General features: G+C 40.0%; 1 protein-coding gene across 3 annotated transcripts in view; it reads right to left on the bottom strand.

The window, feature by feature from the left end:
* LOC122556776 (ran-binding protein 17-like) overlaps positions 1-21,342 on the bottom strand; it is a 1,066,498-nt gene that overhangs the window by 283,280 nt on the left and 761,876 nt on the right. For all 3 annotated transcript variants that reach the window (XM_043703926.1, XM_043703927.1, XM_043703928.1), the window contains one exon: positions 16,800-16,907. In XM_043703926.1, coding sequence (XP_043559861.1) covers positions 16,800-16,907 — 108 coding nt within the window. The remainder of the gene's footprint in view (positions 1-16,799; positions 16,908-21,342) is intronic.

The raw sequence follows: 21,342 nt of genomic DNA, 5'->3' as shown, positions 1-21,342 counted from the left end.
TTGACTATCCCTAATCAGTCCTTGCCTTTCCAAATACATGTACATCCTGTCCCTCAGGAATTCCCTCCAACAACTTGCCCACCACCAACCCCCACCCTCCTCTCACTTATCTCTCCACCCTTCAGGCTCTCTGCCTGTATTCCTGATGAAGGGCTTTTGCCAGAAATGTCGATTTTACTGCTCCTCGGATGCTGCCTGAACTGCTGTGCTCTTCCAGCACCACTAAACCAGAATCATTCCATACGCATACCACCCTCTGCGTGGAAAATTTACGCCAGGTCCCTTTCCACTCTCACCTTAAACCTAAGCCCTCCAGTTTTGGACTGCTCCACCCCAGGGAAAATATCTTGCCTACTTACCTATGCGTGCCCCTCATGACTTTATAAACCTCTATAAGGTCACCCCTCAGCCTCTAACGCTCCAGGGAAATATATTTTAAGAAAATCACTTCTTCAATATTCCATGACTTTACTAGCATTCATCGAGTTGTGGTGAACAATAGTCACATCTAGCAATATTTCAACCTTATTTTCTGAAGTAGTCTTGAACTCATTCTCGTGGTTCTTTAGCCTGAAGAATATTCAAGCACCTAATTTTTTCATAAATTGTGGTTTGGGGTGAGGGCCATTTCTTTTTCTCAAAATAAAATTAGTGATTAGGTCATTTTGCTCTTCTTTGTAAGAATGTTATAAGTTATTACGTTACTGATGTACTTTCACCCTGAATTAAAGCTTGAATCAAGCTCGGATATAATTGATGATTGCAAGGGTTGTAAATGAACAAAGTTGAGCTGCTGGCAATTTGACTTCTAGTAAGTTGAGATATAGAAAGCAAAATCAACTACAGTTTTATAGAGCAGCAGAGTTAGTAGGGCAGTGGTTTTCTGAAGGTGGGTTTAAAGCATCTTAAAGGAACAACATGGAAGTCACCTGATGAAGGAGCAATGCTCCAAAACCTTTTGATTTCAAATAAAGCTGTTGGACTATAATCTGGTATTGTGCGATTATTGAATTAGAATTATTATAAAAAGGACAAGGAGCAATCTAGATTAACAAATCCCTACAGGTTGGAGTGGAGAACAATTTCAGTGGAATGAGAACAGATTTGCTTTTTTGATGACTTAGAACAAGTACCAAGGACAAAATTTCAAAACTTGCCGATCACATAAATCCCAGAGAAAGCTGTAATTTTGAAAAAAGAACTGCCTCAGAAGGCGGTGGAGATATTTTCATCGAATATTTTTAAATCAGAGGTGTTGGCAGGAAAATCAAGCATTATTGAAGGTAGATATGCATGTTGAACTTGAAACACTAACAGATCAGCTACAATCTTATTTAATGGTGGATAGGGCTTGAGAGGTTTAATGGCCTGCTTCCATTCCTATTTCGCATAATCATACTTTTAGATGGACAAATTCTACCCCATCTAAATGGTCTATGATAAAATCTACGAGTTCCTGCACACTGTGAAATCTGGCATCAATGGAGATATATACATTTAAGGCAAAAGATGTTCCAAGAGTGAACTTGTTCGAAGATTTTAACAGGTTACTCAAATCAGTTTAAGGGCCAGCAAGCAGCAGTTAGCTAGTTTTAGTCAGTCAGGAACAGGAGATGTGACACTTAATGATTAAAAGTGCTGCTGTTGGCTGGCTCAATTAGGGATCAGGGACATTTATGGGAGTTGTGCTTTCGGAGTTGAGTTGTCCTAGGTGCCTATAAGTTCTGTTATAGAGTATGGAATCACAGAATTATGATAATGTAAGGCCATTTGGCCCATTCAGCCTGCACTGGCTCTACTACCTAGTGCAAATCTCCTGTCTTTCTCCCATATCTCTGCACATAATTTTGATCCATATAACTATCAAACACCTTCTCGAATGCCTCAATTGAATATACCTTGATCACACTTCGAGGCAGTGCATTTCATACTTATTGTGTGAAAAGGTTTAATTTCACATCACACTTTTATTTGCACATTTCTTTAAATGTCCCATTGTTCATTTATCTTTTTTCTTTAATGAATGAGAACAGTTTCACCCCATTTAATCTGTCCAGGTGTTCATGATTTTAAAGGCCCTGATCAAATCTCCTTTCAGTCTTCTCTCTGAGGAGAATGGCCCAAACTTCGATAATCTATCTTTATTATTGAAATTTCTCCTCCCCGAACCATTTACTAGAACCATTTTGCACTGCAACGCATTCTCATCTTTTCTATAGTGTGGTGCCCAGAACTGTAAACAATATTCTAGCTGAAAATGTCTTCTAAGGACAAGTATCTTACACAAGTTTAACCTCACCTCTTTGCTCTTGACCTCTATGGCCCTATTAATAAAACTGATGATGTTATATGCTATATTATCTGCTTTCTTCACCTGTCCTAACACCTTAAATGATCTGTGCACATTTATATCCAGGCCCCTCTAGTAAATTGTACCCGCATTTTATATTGTCTTTCAACATTTTGTTAGGGTGAGAGTTAGTGAGTTAAAGTCAGAGATGGCAGGCAGCTGAGAATAGGGTTAAAGCAAGCCCATTAGCAACATTTGCTTGTCAACTGAGAAAGAGCCCAGCTCAGAGAAATCTAAGACAATACCAGCTCAGTGAAGCTGGCTGCATGTCAAAATGCTGAAATTGTGCCAATTAATCTCATTAAACCTGGGAAATCAGTCTCAGAGAAGGGTCTGAACTACCAGGAATCGATCTGTTGCTGAGGCGGTCTGAGTTGGAGCCATTTGTAATGAATGTTCAGTGGCTAACTCTTTCCAAGTGAAGATTTGATATTCCTTGCAGGAGGCAGATTTTTCATAAGATTTGGTAATCCACAGCATCACTAATGTCTAGGTGGTTTGTTGAGAAAGCCATGGGAGATTTTTGATCTCATCTGTTTCTCCTAACCCACATTTAACTCAGATTAATTCTCTATGTTAGAGTATAAACTATATACATAGTTGATGTTTCACTTCTCTAACTTTGTATAGTCTAGTATATTTTGTTCATTCAAAATTATAGCATCTTGTTGCATTATTCTGTGCAAAGTAGGGATGAGCAATACTGTGAGCTCGCAATGACAGATACATCTTGTGAACAAATTAAAAAGGATTTGACTACTCTAAACAAAAAGTTACAGCCTCCTAATTAAGTGAGGTATAAATTTTGCAATCTTGTCTAGGATCAAGAGATGACCTCTACTCTGTAACTTTAGCATCTCTTCTCTTGAGGGAATTGTTATTTGTTCATGTCTGGTTCTCAATGTGCTGGCAACTGTCTTGTATTTCACCCACGTGGTTACTTTTTACTTGTCAGCTTAGAAAGCGAGTCAGGGTTCTTTCCTAATAACGGTAGGCTCTTCATAACTGAAGTGGATTCCGCTCTCAAATAATGAAAACACTCTCTCTCATCTAAGGCAAACCTTCCTTGTGGTGTAGTCTTTCCCTGTGTCTAATCCAGGGCACCCAGGCCAACCTACTTGCAACTAGCTCAGCAGAGTTGAACTTTGGAATTTATCTTGAATATTCCTACATTGTGCACCTCAGAACTATGGGAAAAACTGAATTTCCCCTTGTGGATTGTAAGATGGAAAAGTTGTGAGGTTAGTACTGTAAGATGAGGCGAATTACTGTCAGCACTCTAATAAGTGCCCAGGGCCCTCAGGGAACCATACTCAGAATAGGGAGAGGTTACATGGACATTCATCCTCAAAATGTGAGCTTTAGTCTACTATGGGCTGAAGCCACTGATGCTCAACACCTCAGCTAAGGCCAGACAAGAAAACAAGCTAGAAATCTCATCATTTGGTTGATGTACCTGATTCCCTTATGCATACAGTCATAGAGATGTATGGCACAGAAAAAGACCCTTTGGCCCATCACTTGCTTGCCAATAAAAAAAAGCCACTTAACTATTCTAATTCTATTTTCCAGCACTTGGCTCATAGCTTTGTATTCCTTAGCACAAGTTCAAAATTGATTTAGTGACAGAAGACAGAGGATGGTGAGAGAAGGATGTGAGGGTGACTGTGCAGTGATATATCACAGAGAATAGAACTAGGTTAATTATTGTTTGTGATAATCAAAAATGATGCAGTTGAGAACATGGTGCAGGGGGATGATAAGTAACTTTGCAGATGATATAAAGATTGGCCAGGTGGTTGACAGTGCGGAGGATGGTGTTAGGTTACAGGAGAATATAAACGGATTGGTTGGATAGGCACATCTTTGGCAGGTGGAATTTCACCCTGATAAATGTGAAGGGATGCACTTTGATAGAAGAAACGAGGTTAATGTGTACTCAATAAGTGGCAAGATTCTAGAAGCTCAAAGGAATGGAGTGATCTTCGGATGCTTGTTCACAGATCCCTGAAGGTGCCAAGTCCAGGCTAATAGAGTATTTAAGAAGGCATAAGGGATGCCTGTCTTTATGTGTCATGGCACAGATTACAAGAGCAGAGAGGACATCTTGGAGTTGTGTTGTACAAACCTTTGGTTAGGCTACACCTAGAGTATGTGTGCAGTTCTGGTCACCATACTTTGGAAGGATATAACTGCATTGGAAGGAGTGCAAAGCAGACTGACCAGGATATTTCCTAGTAGGGAACAGTTCAGCTATGTAGAGTGGCTGGATCAGCTTGGGGTGGTTTCTTTGGAGCACAGAAGGCTGAGGCAGGGCCTGATAGGTGTATATAAGATAATAAGGGGCATGGACAGGATGGATAGAAAGCAGCTGTTCACCTCAGCTGAAGGGTGAATAGTGAAAGGCAGGAGTTTTAAAGGGGATTTGAGGAAACATCTTTTTCACCAGACGATTGTGAGGTTCTGGAATGCACTACCTGGGAAGTTAGCTGAGGCAGGTAACCTCACCATCTTGAAAATGTATTTGGATGCACATTTGAAGCTTTATAACATTCATGGTCCTGGTCCTAGCACAGGAAAATGGGACTAGCATAGGTAGTATGATATTTTTATAGAGTTGATGGGTTGAATGGCCTCTTCTGTGTTATCTGATTCTATAATTCCAAGTCATCATAAATTCAAGCAACAACTAGTTTCATACCATTATAGCTTTATAAGCAAGATTTATGTTCATGTTAACTTTCTGTTAGTAATACAGATGAAAGTTAAGAATTAGTTTTTCAGAAGGTGGTGATAATTTTACAACATATTTTGAGTCTTTTAAATAAACATGTTTTCTGCAGTAGTGACATTTACATGAAAATGTCCTCAACAGAAAATGCTGGCTTTTTTTTTTAAAAGCACTGTCATCAATTTCATACTCACCATAATCTTTCAAAAACCTCACTTTGATAAAAAAAACTTGACTGGTATGAATTCATAATCTACTTACAAAATTTTAAGAAATGCACATAAATTTATTAAACTTAGTAGTGAAGAAGCATCAAATCATTCAGTTTTCTTAAAATGCTGTAGTCATTCTACCCATAAATTCTAATGAGTTTTTTTGTGGTGGCAAGCAAAAGGGAGTAGGATAGTAGTGCAGGTGGTCCACGGCGTCTTTTTTTCATTTAAGTGGTCCATCATCATAAAAATTGAAGAACTACTTATATAGAGATTTGTTTGGAAATGAGATGCACAGGATTTACATGTACTCAAACCTATAACAACTTTTCAAAGGGAAAGACATAAATATTTGAAAGAGAAAAGGGAAAGAGATAGTCTGGATAGTTTTTCCAGAGAGTCAGCGCAGGCGTAAGGGCTAAATAACTTGCTTTGTGCTGTAAATTCATGGAATCATAATATTTAAGCCTTAAACAATACACCAAGATTAAGGGGGTCAATCAGATATGCAGAAATCTGGTCCCAGGTATACCTTGTGCTGAAAGTATACTACACTTCACTATAGCCTCTCAGTTTACAGTACTTTTGAAGAGGAAGCTGATTACACTCCATACCAGTCTACAGTAAGGCTTAAGAACTCAGTGATATGACCTCTCATTCCACTGTTTCCATGGAAAACATCAGAGATTTATTTTTTTTTAATAACTCTCTTACATCTTCCATGGAAGCAATGGATTGAGAGATGAAATGGCAAGACTCTGGGATCAGTGCTACAAGATCAGACAGAATATTACCAGGTGCCCTGACAAGAAGGTCAAACCAAAAGCATTAGTGACAGTCTAATTTTACAACAGGACTGATCTATGCTGCTTTAAAAATGCCACTTGGCTTGGCTGCTGAATTATTACTGTTATTAAGGAGCTTTTTCTAAAGTAATTTGCTTTCCATCAATTTTTCTCCATTAATTTCCTCCCTGCCTTTCTTTTCTGGGATACACTCTGAGCTCAGATCACTTCCGAGGGGCTACTACCTGTATCAGAGCCTCAGCACTGAGCATCTGCACTGAACATGACAGCTGAACTGGGTCCACAACCCAATACTTCGAAGTACAGTTCTCAGGTTGATGAATAAGAGCAGGGATCTTGGCTGATCTATCACCACATAATACAGAAATGACAGATCAATTGTGGTATCCCTGATAACCATCATTAGCTGAAATCAACCAGCTCTGGACAGACTGAGGGCTAAAGCTGGGGACAACCTGTCTCTATAATTGAATTAACAGTTGAATAAATTCCTTGTGACATCAATGCAAGTAGCATATAATCTTGCTTAAGAGCAGACATTGCAAGATTTGGTCATTTGTCTGGTATAGGGATCCTTAATGAAAACAAAATCATATCATTTGAACATACAGATGCTTGCTACACTACTAAACTGCACTGGAGCAAGGTACATATTATTTACAAAAATGCACTACATCATTCATTCAGTCAGTCAGTGACTTTACCTGGTAACATATGATACCCTATTTCTTTACTCGATTGTAGGTTCCTACTTTTTCAACTTCTACTCTTTCATTTTCAACTCTTTGTCAATTGCAATTTTGTCAATTCATGATATTGTTTACAAAGCTTTTGCTAGACCACTTCTAAGTAACTTTTGGTCCAAGCAGACAACAGGTCATCTGGATGGATATAACAATCTTCCACAGCATTCGCGAAACAACACTCCTCAGTCTGTACACTTGTAAAGCTCCGCTCATTCCAGTTGCTGCAGACCTTGACATCCCTACTTACACTCATCCTACTGCCCTTTCATACCCTCCAGAGGCAGGCACTTTGATGGCCTCAAGAAAGGTATGTCCACTTGATTTGCTGTAAAAACCTGAACTTTCTGAGGTATTGGTGTTCAGAGATGTTGACAGAAACAATTCTTTGCCTGTGGATCTCATCTCTTCAATTTGGATCTGTGTGTCTATCCCCCACATCCTTGGATCAGAATGTGGATGGTGCTGCTGTTGAGGTTGCGCTCCTGCTACTGCTGAGGTTGTTGCTCCACTTGTCATCATCTGAGATGCAAGATCGAGCTGTGCAAGCTGCTGCTATACTGTTGCTAAGGCTGTTGACAAGATCATGAAGCTGAAGTAAGAGAAATGCTAGAAAGGTGAAGTGATTTCTGAGAGGTTGGCAATAGACTGCCAAACCATGGAAATATTCTTTGAAAAAGAGTGCTGTCAGCAGCAGTAGCACCTCGCCTAGCCACAGCTGTAAGCCTTCAGTTTCACTGATCAAAATCTTCCCAGCTTGTCACTGAAGAAGCTTTTCAACAAGTGCCCTCAACCAGGTGACCAGGATGAGTTACTGATAGCTCAGGAAATAGATTTGCCAACTGTTAAAACTGTAATGCAGAGTTCAAGAAACTTTCAATCACCCGCTTCCACCATTAAATGCAATATCAAAGAGAACAACAACAGTACAACACAGTCCATCGACCCACCAAAACAGAGCCAACACATGATGTCTTTCTAACTAAAAACTTTTTGCCTCTCCGGGGTCTGTATCCCTTTATTCCCTGCCTATTCACATGTCTGCCAAAATGCCTCTTAAATGTTGCTCTTGTATCCGCCTCCACAGGTAGTGCATTCCGTGCATGTACCACCCTCTGTGTAAAAAAACTTGCCTTTCACATCTCCTTTAAACTTACCTCCTTTTATCTTAAACCTATCTTCCCTAGTAATTGACATTTCTACCCTGAAAAAAAAGACTCCAACTATCCATTCTATCCATGCTGCTCATAATTTTGTAAACTTCAATTAATTTACAATTAGTTGCCTCTCATCCTTCGACAAAACAAAGGAGGTTTGTTCCATCTCTCTTCATAGCCAATACGCTCCACACCAGTCAACATCCTGGTAAACTGTATCTGTACCATCTGCAAGGTCTTCACCACATCCTTCTTGTCCTGTGGCAACCAGAACTGCATACAATATTCCAAATGTGGCTTAACTGAAGTTCTATAAAGCTGCAAAATCACTTGCCAATTTTTACATTCTATGCCATGATAGATGAAGGCAAGAATGCTATATGTTAGAGAGGTTTGAGAAGATTTGTAGCTCAGGTTGTGGTTCTGAATGTAGGTTTGCTCGCTGAGCTGGAAGGTTTGTTTTTATACACAGATCAGGTCGGACACCACTTCAACTGGGACAACACATTCATCCTGTGACAAGCTAAACAGAGACATGCACGGGAATGCCTAGAAGCATAGCATTCCAATCAGGACTCTATCAACAAACATATTGACTTGGATCCCATTTACCACCCCCTGAGAAAAAGAACAGGAAATGACATCACCACAGGAAATGGCATCACAAACTCAAGGAAACCCAAACATGAGTTTTGAGAAATCTGTAGCTCAGGTTGAGGTTCTGGATGTACTGTTGGATGTATTATCAGCGAGCAAGGAAAAAGATAAGCCTTCCATAAAAATTAAAGTTTTTAATTAGGGTAAGGCAAATTTTAATGGTATGAGACGAGAACTTTCAAAAGCTGATTGGAGTAGACTGTTGCTGAAAATGTGTTGCTGGAAAAGCGCAGCAGGTCAGGCAGCATTCAGGGAACAGGAGAATCGACGTTTCGGGCATAAGCCCTTCTTCATTCCTGAATCATTCCTGAAGAAGGGCTTATGCCCGAAACGTCGATTCTCCTGTTCCCTGGATGCTGCCTGACTTGCTGCGCTTTTCCAGCAACACATTTTCAGCTCTGATCTCCAGCATCTGCAGACCTCACTTTCTCCCTGGTGTAGACTGTTCTCAGGTAAATGAACTTCTGAAAAGTTTTTAAAAGTGTGTTAACGGGAGTTCAGAATCATTATGTTCCTGTTAGAGTGAAAGGTAAGGCTGGTAGTATTAGAGAACAATGGATGAATAAAGATTTGAGATTCTGGATTAGAATTTTAAATAATCAAAAATAAGATATAGACAACTGGCTTCAAATGAATCTTTTGAATGGTATGAAGTGTATAGAGGCACTCTTAAGAGGGAGATCAGGAAGGCAGAGAGAGGATATGAGATAGCCTTGGCAAATATAATTAAGGATAACCCAAAGAGATTCTATAAGTACATTAAAAGCAAGAGAGTAACTGGAGAGAGAGTAAGACCCCTGAAAGATCAAATAAGTCATCTTTTGTTGGACCTCTAGAAATGGAAGAGACACTAAATGAATATTTCACATCAGTTTTCACTGTAGGGAAAGAAATGGAGGCTAGAGAACTCAGAGAAATAAATATTACTGTTCTGAAAACAATTCACATTATAGAAGTGGAAGCAAAACCAGAAATTGCTGGAATAGCTCAGGAGGTCTGGCAGCATCTGTGAAAAGAAAGTTTCGGGTCCAGTGATCCTTCCTCAGAAGAGGAAATGTTGGAGGTCTTAAAAAATGTACAAGTGGATAAATCTCTGGGACTTGACCTAGTGTATCCCAGAATATTGTGGGAAGTTGGAGAGGAAATTGTGGGGCTCCTTGCAGAAACATTTGTTTATAAGATGTGTCAGATGACTGAGGAGTGACAAATATTGTGTCTTCATTTAAAAATGGATGTAAGGAGAAGCCAGAGAACTACAGACCTGTGAGTCTGACTTTGGTGGTGGGTAAGAAGTTGGAGGTAATTCTGAAAGATCAGATTTGCAAGCATTTGGAGAGGCAATGAATGATTAGGGACAGTTTTGTGTGAGGGAAATCATGTCTCACAAATTCAAGTGAGTTTTTTCGAGGGATTAACCAAGAAGATTGATGAGGACAGAGTGGTAAACATTGCTTACCTGGTCCTGAATAAAGCCTTTGACATAGTAGACTGATTAGTAAAGTTAGATCACATGGGATTCAGGGTGAGCTTGCCAATTGGATGCAAAATTTGCTTAATGGCAGGTGCTGGAGAGTGATGGGGTGAAGGGTTGTTGTTTGGACTAGAGACCTATGATCAGTGGTGTTCCACACAGATCAGTGCTGGGTCCATTTTTGTTTCTCATTTGTTTAAATGATGTAGATAAGAATATAGAATGCATGATCAGTAAGCTTGTGGATGATGCTGCTGGCCAGGAACTGCTGACACATCAAAAGAGCAGCTTGTGAACTGAAGTAAACTGAACCCAGCCACTAGCTTCAGCTGGCTGGATCAGGATGGAACTAGCTCAGCTCAGAGGAAAACAAGGAAAGTGACATAAAGTAGAAATCATTATTTGGTAGAAGAATGATTAGGTAATGTTACTGATGCACTTGGGCTGGAGCCTGTAACATAAGGACACGGGCTGGCAGACAGGCCAGATCCCATGAGACCACAGTTCAGGATGATAACGAAAAAGGATTAAAAATGGAGGATTTGGAACATGAAGCCAGCAAAAACTCCAGAGCCCAACCATTGTGAAAATGGAAGACTCTACGCTAGAAGTGTGGAGACTATGTCGAGGATCCACGGGATCAACTGGCCAGCGTGAACTCTTATTCTGGGGTACTATATTCAGTGACTGTTCAGGGAGTGTCAGAGAAATATGGTGGATGTGCTCATAGGTTTTAGTCTTGTATGAATTCATACCTTTTAACCCAATCTTACCCCAATGAAATGAATTGTATGTCTGTTTTAATTAAACCAATAAAGTTAATTGTTAGTTGATACAGATGTGACTTTCTGCCTCTTTCTGTGTAGATTAAGGAAAGCCCATCTTCCATCCCCCATCCTCACCACAGTCTACAGAGGGTTCGTTGAGAGTAGCCTGAGCAGCTGCATCAATGCCTGGTTTGGGAATTGCACCATTTCAGATCGTAAGACCCTACCATGGATAGTGATGATAGCTGAGATGATGATCGGGGTTTCTCTTCCCTCCATTACTGACATCTACACCACACGCCTCATCTGGAAGGCTAACAGCATTGTGGACGACTCTACATATCCTTCATTCAAATTCTTCTCCCTCCTGCCATCTGGCAGAAGATAGAATAGCATTCAGTCTCTCACGGCCAGACTGTGCAATAGTTTCTTCCCCCAAGCCATCAGGTTTCTTAACACTGTATGATCACACTCTATTCCATTTGCAATTTTCGGACGACTTTTTGAATTGTTGCTAAAACAATGTTTTATTAATGATCATTCATTGTAACATTATAATTTGACCACCACTGTGCCTATTGTCTTGTCTTGTCAGGAATTACTGTGCTGTCTTATATGTTTTGCACTCATGACACTAAAGTCAGTGGTGTGGTGGGAAGTGTAGAAGAATGTTGCAGGGGAATTTGGATAAACTGCAGAATTGAGCTGAGAGGCGGAAAATGGGCTTCAATGCAGATAAATGTGAGGTGATTCACTTTGGGAAGAACAACAGAAAGGCAGAATACTGGGGCAATGGAAAGATTCTTGGTAGTGTGGGTGTGCAGAGGGATCTTAGTGTCCATGTACATAGATTCCTGAAAGTTGCCACCCAGGTTGATAGTGCTGTTATGAAGGTATACGGTATGTTAGGTTTTATTGGTAGAGGCATTGGGTTCCGGAGCCATGATGTCATGCTGCAACTATACAAAACACTAGTGCGGCCTCACTTGGAATATTGTGTACAGTTCTGGTCGCCATATTTCGGGAAGGATGTGGAAGCATTGGAAAAGGTGCAGAAGAGATTTACCAGGATGTTGCCTGGTCTGGATTGAAGGTCTTATGAGGAAAGGCTGAGGGATTTGGGTCTGTTCTCATTGGAGAGAAGGCGGCCAACAGGGGATTTAATAGAGACATACAAGATGATCAGAGGATTAGATAGGGTGGACAGTGAGAGTCTTTTTCCTAGGATGATGACGTTGGCTAGGATGATATACGAGGGGGCACATATCTACCAATTGTGGGGTGATAGATTTAAGACAGATGTCAGAGGCAGGATCTTTACTCAGAGAGTGGTAAGGGTGTGGAATGTCCTGCCTGCCAATGTAGTTAACTCAGCCACATTAAGGGCATTTAAACAGTCCTTGGATAAGCATGTGGATGATGGGATTGTATAGGGGGATGGGTTTAGATTAGTTCACAGGTCAGCGCAACATCGGGGGCCGAAGGGTCTGTTCTGTGCTGTATTGTTCTATGTTCTATGCTGCCCTGTGTATGACTATACTCTTGTGTAGTCTGTGTGTTCATAATAACACCTTGGTCCTGGAGGAACACTGTCTCGTTTTTATTGCACCAGCTGTATATGGTAGAAACAACAAATAGAGTTACTCTACTCTGTGCCAAGCCAATAACTGCGGTCGAGGGCTGTAACCAGGAAACTTGGTGGTATAGTGGACAGTAAAGAAGGTTATCTAAAATAACAAAGAGATCTCAATTATTTTGGTCAATGGGCTGAAGAGTGGCACATGGAATTTAATTTGGATAAATGCAAGGTATTGTATTTTGGTAAAACAAACAAGGGCAGGACTTATACAATTAAAAACAGTGTTGGGTAGTGTTGGAGAACAGAGAGACTTAGGGGTTCAGGTACATAATTCTTTGAAGCTTGCATCACGTTTCAATAGGTTGGTTAAGAATGCATTTAGCACACTTGCCTTCATTGCTCAGACCTCAGTAAAGGAGTTAGGATGTTATGTTGAGGTTATACAGATCATTGATGAGGCCTCTTCTGGAGTACGGTGTCCAGTTCTGATCGCTCTGTTGTGGGAAGGATATTATTAAGCGAGAGAGAGTTCAAAGGAGATTTACCAGGATCTTGCCGGGAATGGAGGGCATGAATTATAAGGAGAGGCTGGATAGAATGGGACATTTTTCATGGAGTGCAGGAGGTTGAGGGGTGACCTTATAGAGGTTTATAAAATCTTGAGGAGTATAGATAAGGTGATGGCAGGTGCCTTTTTCCTAGGGAGAAGAACTTCAAGACTAAGAGGCATATTTTTAAGGTGTGAGGAGCAAGATTTTAAAAAGGCATGAAGGGCAATTTTTCTTAAACTAAGACAGGTTTGTGTGTGAAATGAAGTTCCAGAGAAAGTGGTGGACACGGGTACAATTATGACATTTAAAAGACATTTGGATATGTATATGATTAAGAAATGTTTGGAGGGATATGGGCCAAGCACAGGCAGGTGGAACTAATTTAGTTTGAGATTATGGTCAGCATGGCTCCGTGCCTACGACTCTAAGTTAATCTGCCTTACCAGTCATACACCTTGCATTAAAACACATTCACTTCAGACTGCCAGTCCTGCAGTGTTCAGTAACCTCTTCTCATCTTCCCTTCCTCTTAGTCTTACTGGTCTTAGTCTTAAATGCCTCCTCGGTTATTTTACTTGCTTATCCACTGCTCTTTGAGTCATTCGTCACCCGAGATTCAGCTCCACATTCACTCTGAGAGATCCCCCTCCTCACCACTGTTCACCCCAGGTTCACTCTCCTTTGGTCTATTGCTGCTGCTCAGACTGACCTCTGTTCAAGTGGAACTTGACACCTGATGGATGCTGATGCATTCATGAAACTGAGCATTGTGGTTTAGGATTGCAGTCTGTTAGCTTTCCATGCATATAACCTTTGCTCTATGTGGATGTACTATATTGGACAGCCTTTCTGAAAGTGCTAAATATTGCATTCAGTTTTTTAGGCTTGAATTTAGATTAGGCTGCTTAGATTAATACGACTTGATGAACTTCTGCCCATTTCTCATCTGCCTGAATATGTGAAGGTTTCCATTTCCTCACGAAGACATCATTTTTAAGATAGTAGCATTCAGGGATACATTCGGATTCTTTTTCCGTGTATACCTTTTGATACAATTTCATTAAATTTCCACCTTTCTGCTGTAACTCTGTTAATTTATCTGAGGTAAAGATGTCTGCTGTGTCATCTATCTGCTCCTGGTTTGTCTCAACCATTTGATCAAACAGGGTCTCTGCTAATTCCACTTCAACTTTCTTATCTGTATTTTTTGATCTCTCCTGTTTCAACTGGTGACTTTGTGACCTCGTTACCACACAGTCTGGAAAAATCCCAGGGTATGTGTCCTGCAATAGTTCAGTTGCCTGACTTTCCACTGGCTTTTCAACCACGTCAGTAGGCAGCACTCCTACCTGTGAACCAACTATATAGTTAGCAAGGACACGTTTTATTCCTTGAACTGAGTTTTTGTCCAGTACTCCTCCAATAACCTCTCCACTCTTTACTGGGCACTCTAACCTCACACTACATAATTAAGCACTTCTTGTTTCATCATGAATTCCCATTACTGGTACTTTTTCTGGTAACAGTCTTTCAGAGGTACATATTTCATCATCATTCAAAATCATAGTTTGAGAGGATCCTGTATCTCTTAATATTGTAACCTTTTTACCTTGCTCCTGGCCTACACAAGTAGACTTTACCTTTTCAGGTATATGATTGAAGAGGATTTGGCACTTCCTCCTTAACCAACATCCACCAAGCTTGTACATTCTGGTGCAGCTTTCTAGCCTCCACTGTGCTTTTCGTTATCAATCCAATAAAATTCACTGGCTTATCCTATTTTTCTACATCTGGCTTTCTAGTACTTTCCCTAACCTGCCAATACTGTGATTTCATGGGGACTACTTTATTGCAGTGAAAACACTGGAGCTTTTTAACTTCTCTTTCCCCTTCTTATTCTTATGGAAGGAAGGACATTTGCACATTTTTTAGAATTGTTCGATCGACTTCAGGAGGCAGGGTTGGTGATAAACCTAGCTAAAAGTGAACTTGCCAAAGCCCAAGTCACCTTCCTGGGCCATGTTATTGGACTTGGACAAATGGCCCCATGGAATGCAAAAACAAAGGTCATTTGGGGAATTTTCCATACCATTGACAAAAACAGCAGTACTACAATTCCTGGGATTGAGCAGATTTTATCGAAAATTCGCAGCAAATGTTAACAGTGTAGCTGCTCCACTCACTGAATTACTAAAGAAAGGCAAGAAATTTCAGTGGACAGCAGACTGTCAGAAGGCATTTGACAGCCTGAAAGCTGAGTTAACCACTGCCCCAGTGTTAGCCACACCTTATTATGCAAAGACATTCAAGGTGGCTATTGATGTGTATGTCAGTGCTGTGCTCTCCCAGGAAGACAACAAGAAGGTAGAAAGACCATCAGGTATTTCTCCAGGAAATTGGACATTCATCCGCAGAAATATTCAACAGTTCAGAAGGAGACTTTCAGCTTGGTTTTGGCGTTACAACATTTCTATGTTTATGTCACCATTAATGAGTCTGAGACTATCATATACACTGATCATAACCTATTGAAGTTTGTGGAAAATTTAAGGACATAAATTGCAGATTATTTCAATGTAGCTTGTTGCTACAGCAATTAAATTTGAAAATTGCGCATGTGGCAGGTTGAGAAAATGTGACTGACGACATGTTGTCGATACTTGGATGAGAAATTGAAGCATTTGATGGCAGGAGTAAAACAGACTGCAATAGAATTTAGTATGCTTGTTTACATGATTATTATCACTGTAATATATATATATATATATATATATATATATATAGTAGTGGAGTAGCAGTGTAAGATTAGGGGATTCCAAAATGAAGCTATCTTTGAATATTGATGCTTCTTTTTTTTTGGGGGGGGGGGGGGGGGGGGGAGGGGGGTAGGTGTGACAATGCTACTCCTTTGCCAAGGTTGTGATGTCCTTTTTTTCAAAATTGTTGTACAAGGCAGAGTTGCGGAAATGTCTGGATTGATCTACTTGAAGAAGCTTTTAAGTTTTGAAAACAAACAGATACAATGAAAGGGAAGTGACCAGTTCTCCCAGCTCAGCTTTTCTCTGGTTTGGTTTGGTTTGGGTTTTAGCAGTCTAGCTGTTCAGAGTAAGCACTTGAGGTTGTTGGTCAAAGGAACAGCTACATTGAAGAAGATGTTCCATGCTGAATCTCTCTGCCATCTCTCCTGTGAGATCCTGAGTTTGCTTTTACCTTTTGTGTCGAGGGGTATTTATGGGGATTGTTGCAGGAATTTGGAACAGCATCATAAAGTTGGGATAATCTATTGGGTTTTCGGACAGTTTTAGTTATTCTTTATTTGGATCTCTTTTGTTTGTGTTTCATTCGGTAACCTTGCAAATTAATTCTGTTTTGTTTAAAACTAAGTGGTTGGGCCAGCTGCATCAGTCCTGGAATATCCGCTCACACCTGCTTACAACAACGAGCAAAGTTGGGGTCTGACCTACTTCCTTGAAATGTTTTGAGGGGTTCTGGCCTGGTCCATAATATTTTTCTACATTCTTCGTACCTAAGATTTTGTATCTACGTATCTTTGTACCTAAGATGGTGCAAGGAATGGCAACTTTGTACACTTTTCACTGTACTTGAGTACACCTGACAATAATCCTAATTCTAAAAAAAATCAAAATTCTATTTAAACCGATGGTGTTCAGGCTTATCTGGCTCATCTTCAAATCCACTCTCAGGCACAAGAGCAGGTTTTTAAAATATTTTTATTCACAGTCAAAAATAAATACTTCTAAATGCAGTGACTCACCTGTTGTGAACAAGTTCAGCCATTAATTTCAGGATAGGTGTTGTACATGACGGCTCATGGTACCACAGCTCAATAGCACGTTGGAGGATTGAAATATATCCTGGATATCTGTGGGTGACACGTTAAGGGATAACCAAGGCTAAGAAATCAAATCAAGTGTTGTCTATATCCTCAGAGCAGAATCCTTCACCACTGGATGTATTACCTAGGGGTGCTGTTGATAGATGCTCAATATCTGGCAGCAGAAGGTGATAGGCATTGGAAATTGATTAACTATACTTAGATGTGAATAAAAAGAGCTCACCCATACTAATGTTAAGAGTGGAGCTGTAAGCTTTGTAGCAAACAATGAGGAGTTCCCTCTATTAAAATGTTCTCATCTTTGTGTAATCTTTTTAGATATGCTTGGAGATTATCCAACACAGACCAGAGAAGCATCAAAGTCATTGTTTAATTATTAATATCCTGGATATCAGCTAGGTTTCCCTTTGCTCTACTGTGAAGACTGAATCAAAATAGTTCATAAAGAATGCCATTTTGTTTTAAGTTAGAATGGAATAATGATTGTTAAATGTGTTACATAAATATAAGTTGTTGTTATTACCCACTTCTGCTTTTGAAAGGCCTACATGACCTGTGACTATTCTTTTCTTTAAACGTGAATCTACAACACTTTTCTGTTTCTTTTGCTGTTCTTAATAAATTTATAGTCTTCAAAGGGGTTTTCCTTTGCTGATCTTTTTACCTTTCCAAGTTACTTGGTTCAACATTATTCTTGTTCTTTTGTCTCCTCTTTCCTTTAGTTTTATGCTATGTATCTTTTGTTGACTAGACTGCTTAATTCTGTAAGTAGGGCTCTTAGTCCTTACGGGCATTTATAGTTCCCATATTAAGTTAAATTATTTGAACACACATCCCACTGTTCATCTCTGTTTAACTCTAAAATGATTTTGATCATTTTCTATTTTTAGCCACTGGTTCATCTTGTTAACCTTAGCTTTACCAAAATATAGAATCGGAGTAAGCATGTTTCCTCTGTTTCAAGCCAGACATTGAAGGTTATCATTTGGTGGTCAATGCTAGATAAATGATTCCTTATCGTAAGGCTACTATCTATTTGGAAAACATGTCGTTCATATTCATTTGGCGGTTATGAGAAGAGATTTGACAAGAAATTCTTCTACCCCAACTAGAGCTGAGTAACTTAAGTGTGACCTTATAGCAATTAAGATCATGAAGGCAGTGGTCAGACAAATGTTAACAGATTCTTTCTACCAGTCAGTGACTGAAGATGAAGAGGTACAAAGTTAAGATAATCACAAAAAGAAGTAACATTGTGTCCAGAAAAGGTTTTTCACAGAATTCCACAAGATTTGATTTTTGTTTTTCACAAGGGAGTTAGAAATTTCTTGATAAAGGGGAACGTTGAAAATTAGGCAAGAGGAAAACTTGAATTGAATTTGGTACAAGCTGATGAATAAACCAGACATGGACAGTTAATAGATCAACTCGTATTAATGTGGAACCTTTATGACCGAACATTGTTGTCAAGTGAATGGGGAAACTGCACTGAGTCTGACATATGACTACATATGAGGGTGTAGGCAAAAGGCAGGTAACTATAGGCCAGTTAGCGTAACACCTGTAATTGGGAAGATGCTGGAGATTGTTATTAAAGATGAAATAGTGAGATATCTGGTTGGACAGGGTTCCATTAGGCAGACACAGCATGGATTCAGAAAGGGAAGGTTATGTTTGACAAACTAGCTAGAGTTCTTTGAGGATGTAACAGGCGTGGTGAATGGAGGGGAATAGGTGGATGTTGTATACTTGGATTTCCAAAAGGCATTCTATAAGGTGCCGTATAAAATACTCATCCATAAGAATGCAAGGAGTTGTGGGAAATGTACTAGTAATTATAGAAGACTGGTTAACCAATAGAAAGCAGAGAGTTGGGATAAACTTAGAGGGTGACTTTATAGCAATTAAGATCATGAAGACAGTGGTCAGACAAATTTCAATAGATTATTTCTAACAGTCAGTAATTGAAAATGAAGAGGTACAAAGTTAAGATCATCACAAAAAGAATTAACATTGTGTCCAGACAAGGTTTTTCATAGAATTCCACAAGATGTGATTTTTTTTTTACAAGCGAGTTAGAAGTTTCTTGTTAAAGGGGAACGTTGAAAATTAGTGGTGAGCGGGGTGCTGCAGGGGTTGGTGATGGGTCTGCAACTGTTCATGATACATATTAATATTTTGGCAGAGGTGACTGAGTGTAACGTATCCAAGTTTGCTGATGATATGAAATTTAGTGGAAAGACAAACTGTGCAGAGGATGTAGAGGGTCTGCAGAGAGATTTAGATAGATTAAGTGAGTGGGAAAGGGTCTGGCAGATGGAGTACAATGTTGATAAATGTGAGGTTATCCACTTTGGAAGTAAAAATAGTAGGTCAGGGTATTATTTAAATGGTGAAAGATTGCAGCATGCTATTATGCAGAGGGACTTAGCAGTGCTTGTACATAAATTGCTGAAAGTTGATTTGCAGGTGCAACAGGTAATCAGGAAGGCAAATGGAATATTGGCTTTCATTGCTAGAGGATGTAAATTTAAGAGCAGAGAGGTTCTGCTGCAATTGTACAAGGTGTTGGTGAGGCTGCACATGAGGTATTATGCACAGTTCTGGTCTCCTTATTTGAGGAAGGATATACTGGCTTTGGAGGAGGTTCACTAAGTTGATTCTGGAGGTAAGGGGTTACCCTATGAGGAAAAGTTGAGCCGCCCTGGGACTGTACTCCCTAGGATTTAGAAGAATGAGAGGGGATCGTATAGAAATATATACAATTATGAAAGGGATAGATAAGATAGAGGCAGGCAAGTTGTTTCCACTGGTGGGTGAGACTAGGACTAGAGGTCATGGCTCAAGATTAGGGGGAATAGTTTTAGGACAGAGATGAGGAGGTACTGCCTTTCACAGAGAGTACTGAATCTATGGAATTCTCTGCCCAAGGAAGCAGTCAAGGCAGCTTCATTAAATACATTCAAGAAACAGTTGGATGGGTTTTTGCATGGTAGGGGAATTTAGTTATGGGGATAATGCAGGTAGGAGGAGCTGAGATGATAGATAGATCAGCCATCATCTTAATGAATGACAGAGCAGGCTTGACAAGCCAAATGGCCAACTCCTGCTTCTATTACTGTGAAACTACACTGAAGTATAGTAGTGGTACACAACATAGGGAAGTGATAGATGACCTTTGCCATTTAATTTTCCAAGTTTACATGCAGATTACATTTACCATGATTACCATCTGTATCTTTCTGACAAGATACCACTAATGCCTTTTATACTCCATTGGACTGCGTGGTTACTGTTAAGGGTCCTGTGCACCATTCCCACAAGTGACTCACTTCTTATCTCTATCTAAAACATTTCTACATCTTGGTTTCCTAAGTCATTCCACTCTTCTGGACTAATACCATCACTAATTAATGGTAACATCTCTCAGCTTTTCCAACTTTCAGTTGTGACAATGCTGTCACTTTAAAAAGGTTATTTTGTCTTGGGTTTCTTTGGAGAGGTTATAAAAGCAGAGGTGCAGAACTAGCTACTGAAAATGGCTAAAGAAAATAACTTAGGAAGTCTTTAAGTTTTTTAAAAATAGATGGAACAATGGAAGGGGAGTGGCCAGCTCTCACAGACTAGGCTTTCTACATTTTTTTAGCTTTAGCAGCAGAAGCTGTTCGGGATCCCAGAAAGTTATAAACTTCAGGAAATGATTCCTAGCTGCAACTTTCTTTGAAATCCCTCTTAATATTGTTTCCTCCTGGATTGGAGAACTGCATGTAAGACTCTGTGTCTGAATTTAGCTTTTTCTCAAGGAGTGTGGTTATGAGTTGTTACAATGGGCAGACTCAATTTCTGCGCTTATGTCTTAAGGACCTGAAAATTGCAGGAGTCCAGCAGTTAACATATCAAGGCCAACATGATCCTTTTTCAGAATTACTCTTCTTTGGCGAGTTTCTGAAAAAGAGTCATATTTAACTCAAAATGACACCATACCTGGTGAGTTTCTCCAGCATAGAACATAGAACATAGAAGAATACAGCGCAGTACAGGCCCTTCGGCCCTCGATGTTGCGCCGATCCAAGCCCAAGCACTTTCTGTTTTTATTTCAGATTCCCAGCATCTGGGATTAGAAAGTATTTGGTTGGAAAAAAGAGACGTGTCTGGGCCATTGGAAGCAGAGATTAATTTTGGACTGTATCTAGGTAAATGAAATGTCTACTTAAGGGATAGAGTGAAAGATAACTGTGGTTGGGGATGGGTGATTTTTACTGGAAATGTGTTGCTGGAAAAGCGCAGGTCAGGCAGCATCCAGGGAACAGGAGAATCGACGTTTCGGGCATAAGCCCTTCTTCAGGAATGAGGAAAGTTTGTCCAGCAGGCTAAGATAAAAGGTAGGGAGGAGGGACCTGGGGGAGGGGCGTCGGAAATGTGATAGGTGGAAAGAGGTCAAGGTGAGGGTGATAGGGCAGAC

This window comes from Chiloscyllium plagiosum, chromosome 14 (assembly GCF_004010195.1).
Source record: "Chiloscyllium plagiosum isolate BGI_BamShark_2017 chromosome 14, ASM401019v2, whole genome shotgun sequence".
NCBI classification, from domain to species: Eukaryota; Metazoa; Chordata; class Chondrichthyes; order Orectolobiformes; family Hemiscylliidae; genus Chiloscyllium; species Chiloscyllium plagiosum.
Note: the sequence above shows the minus strand (reverse complement) of the source record. Positions and strands in the feature narration are given on the sequence as shown.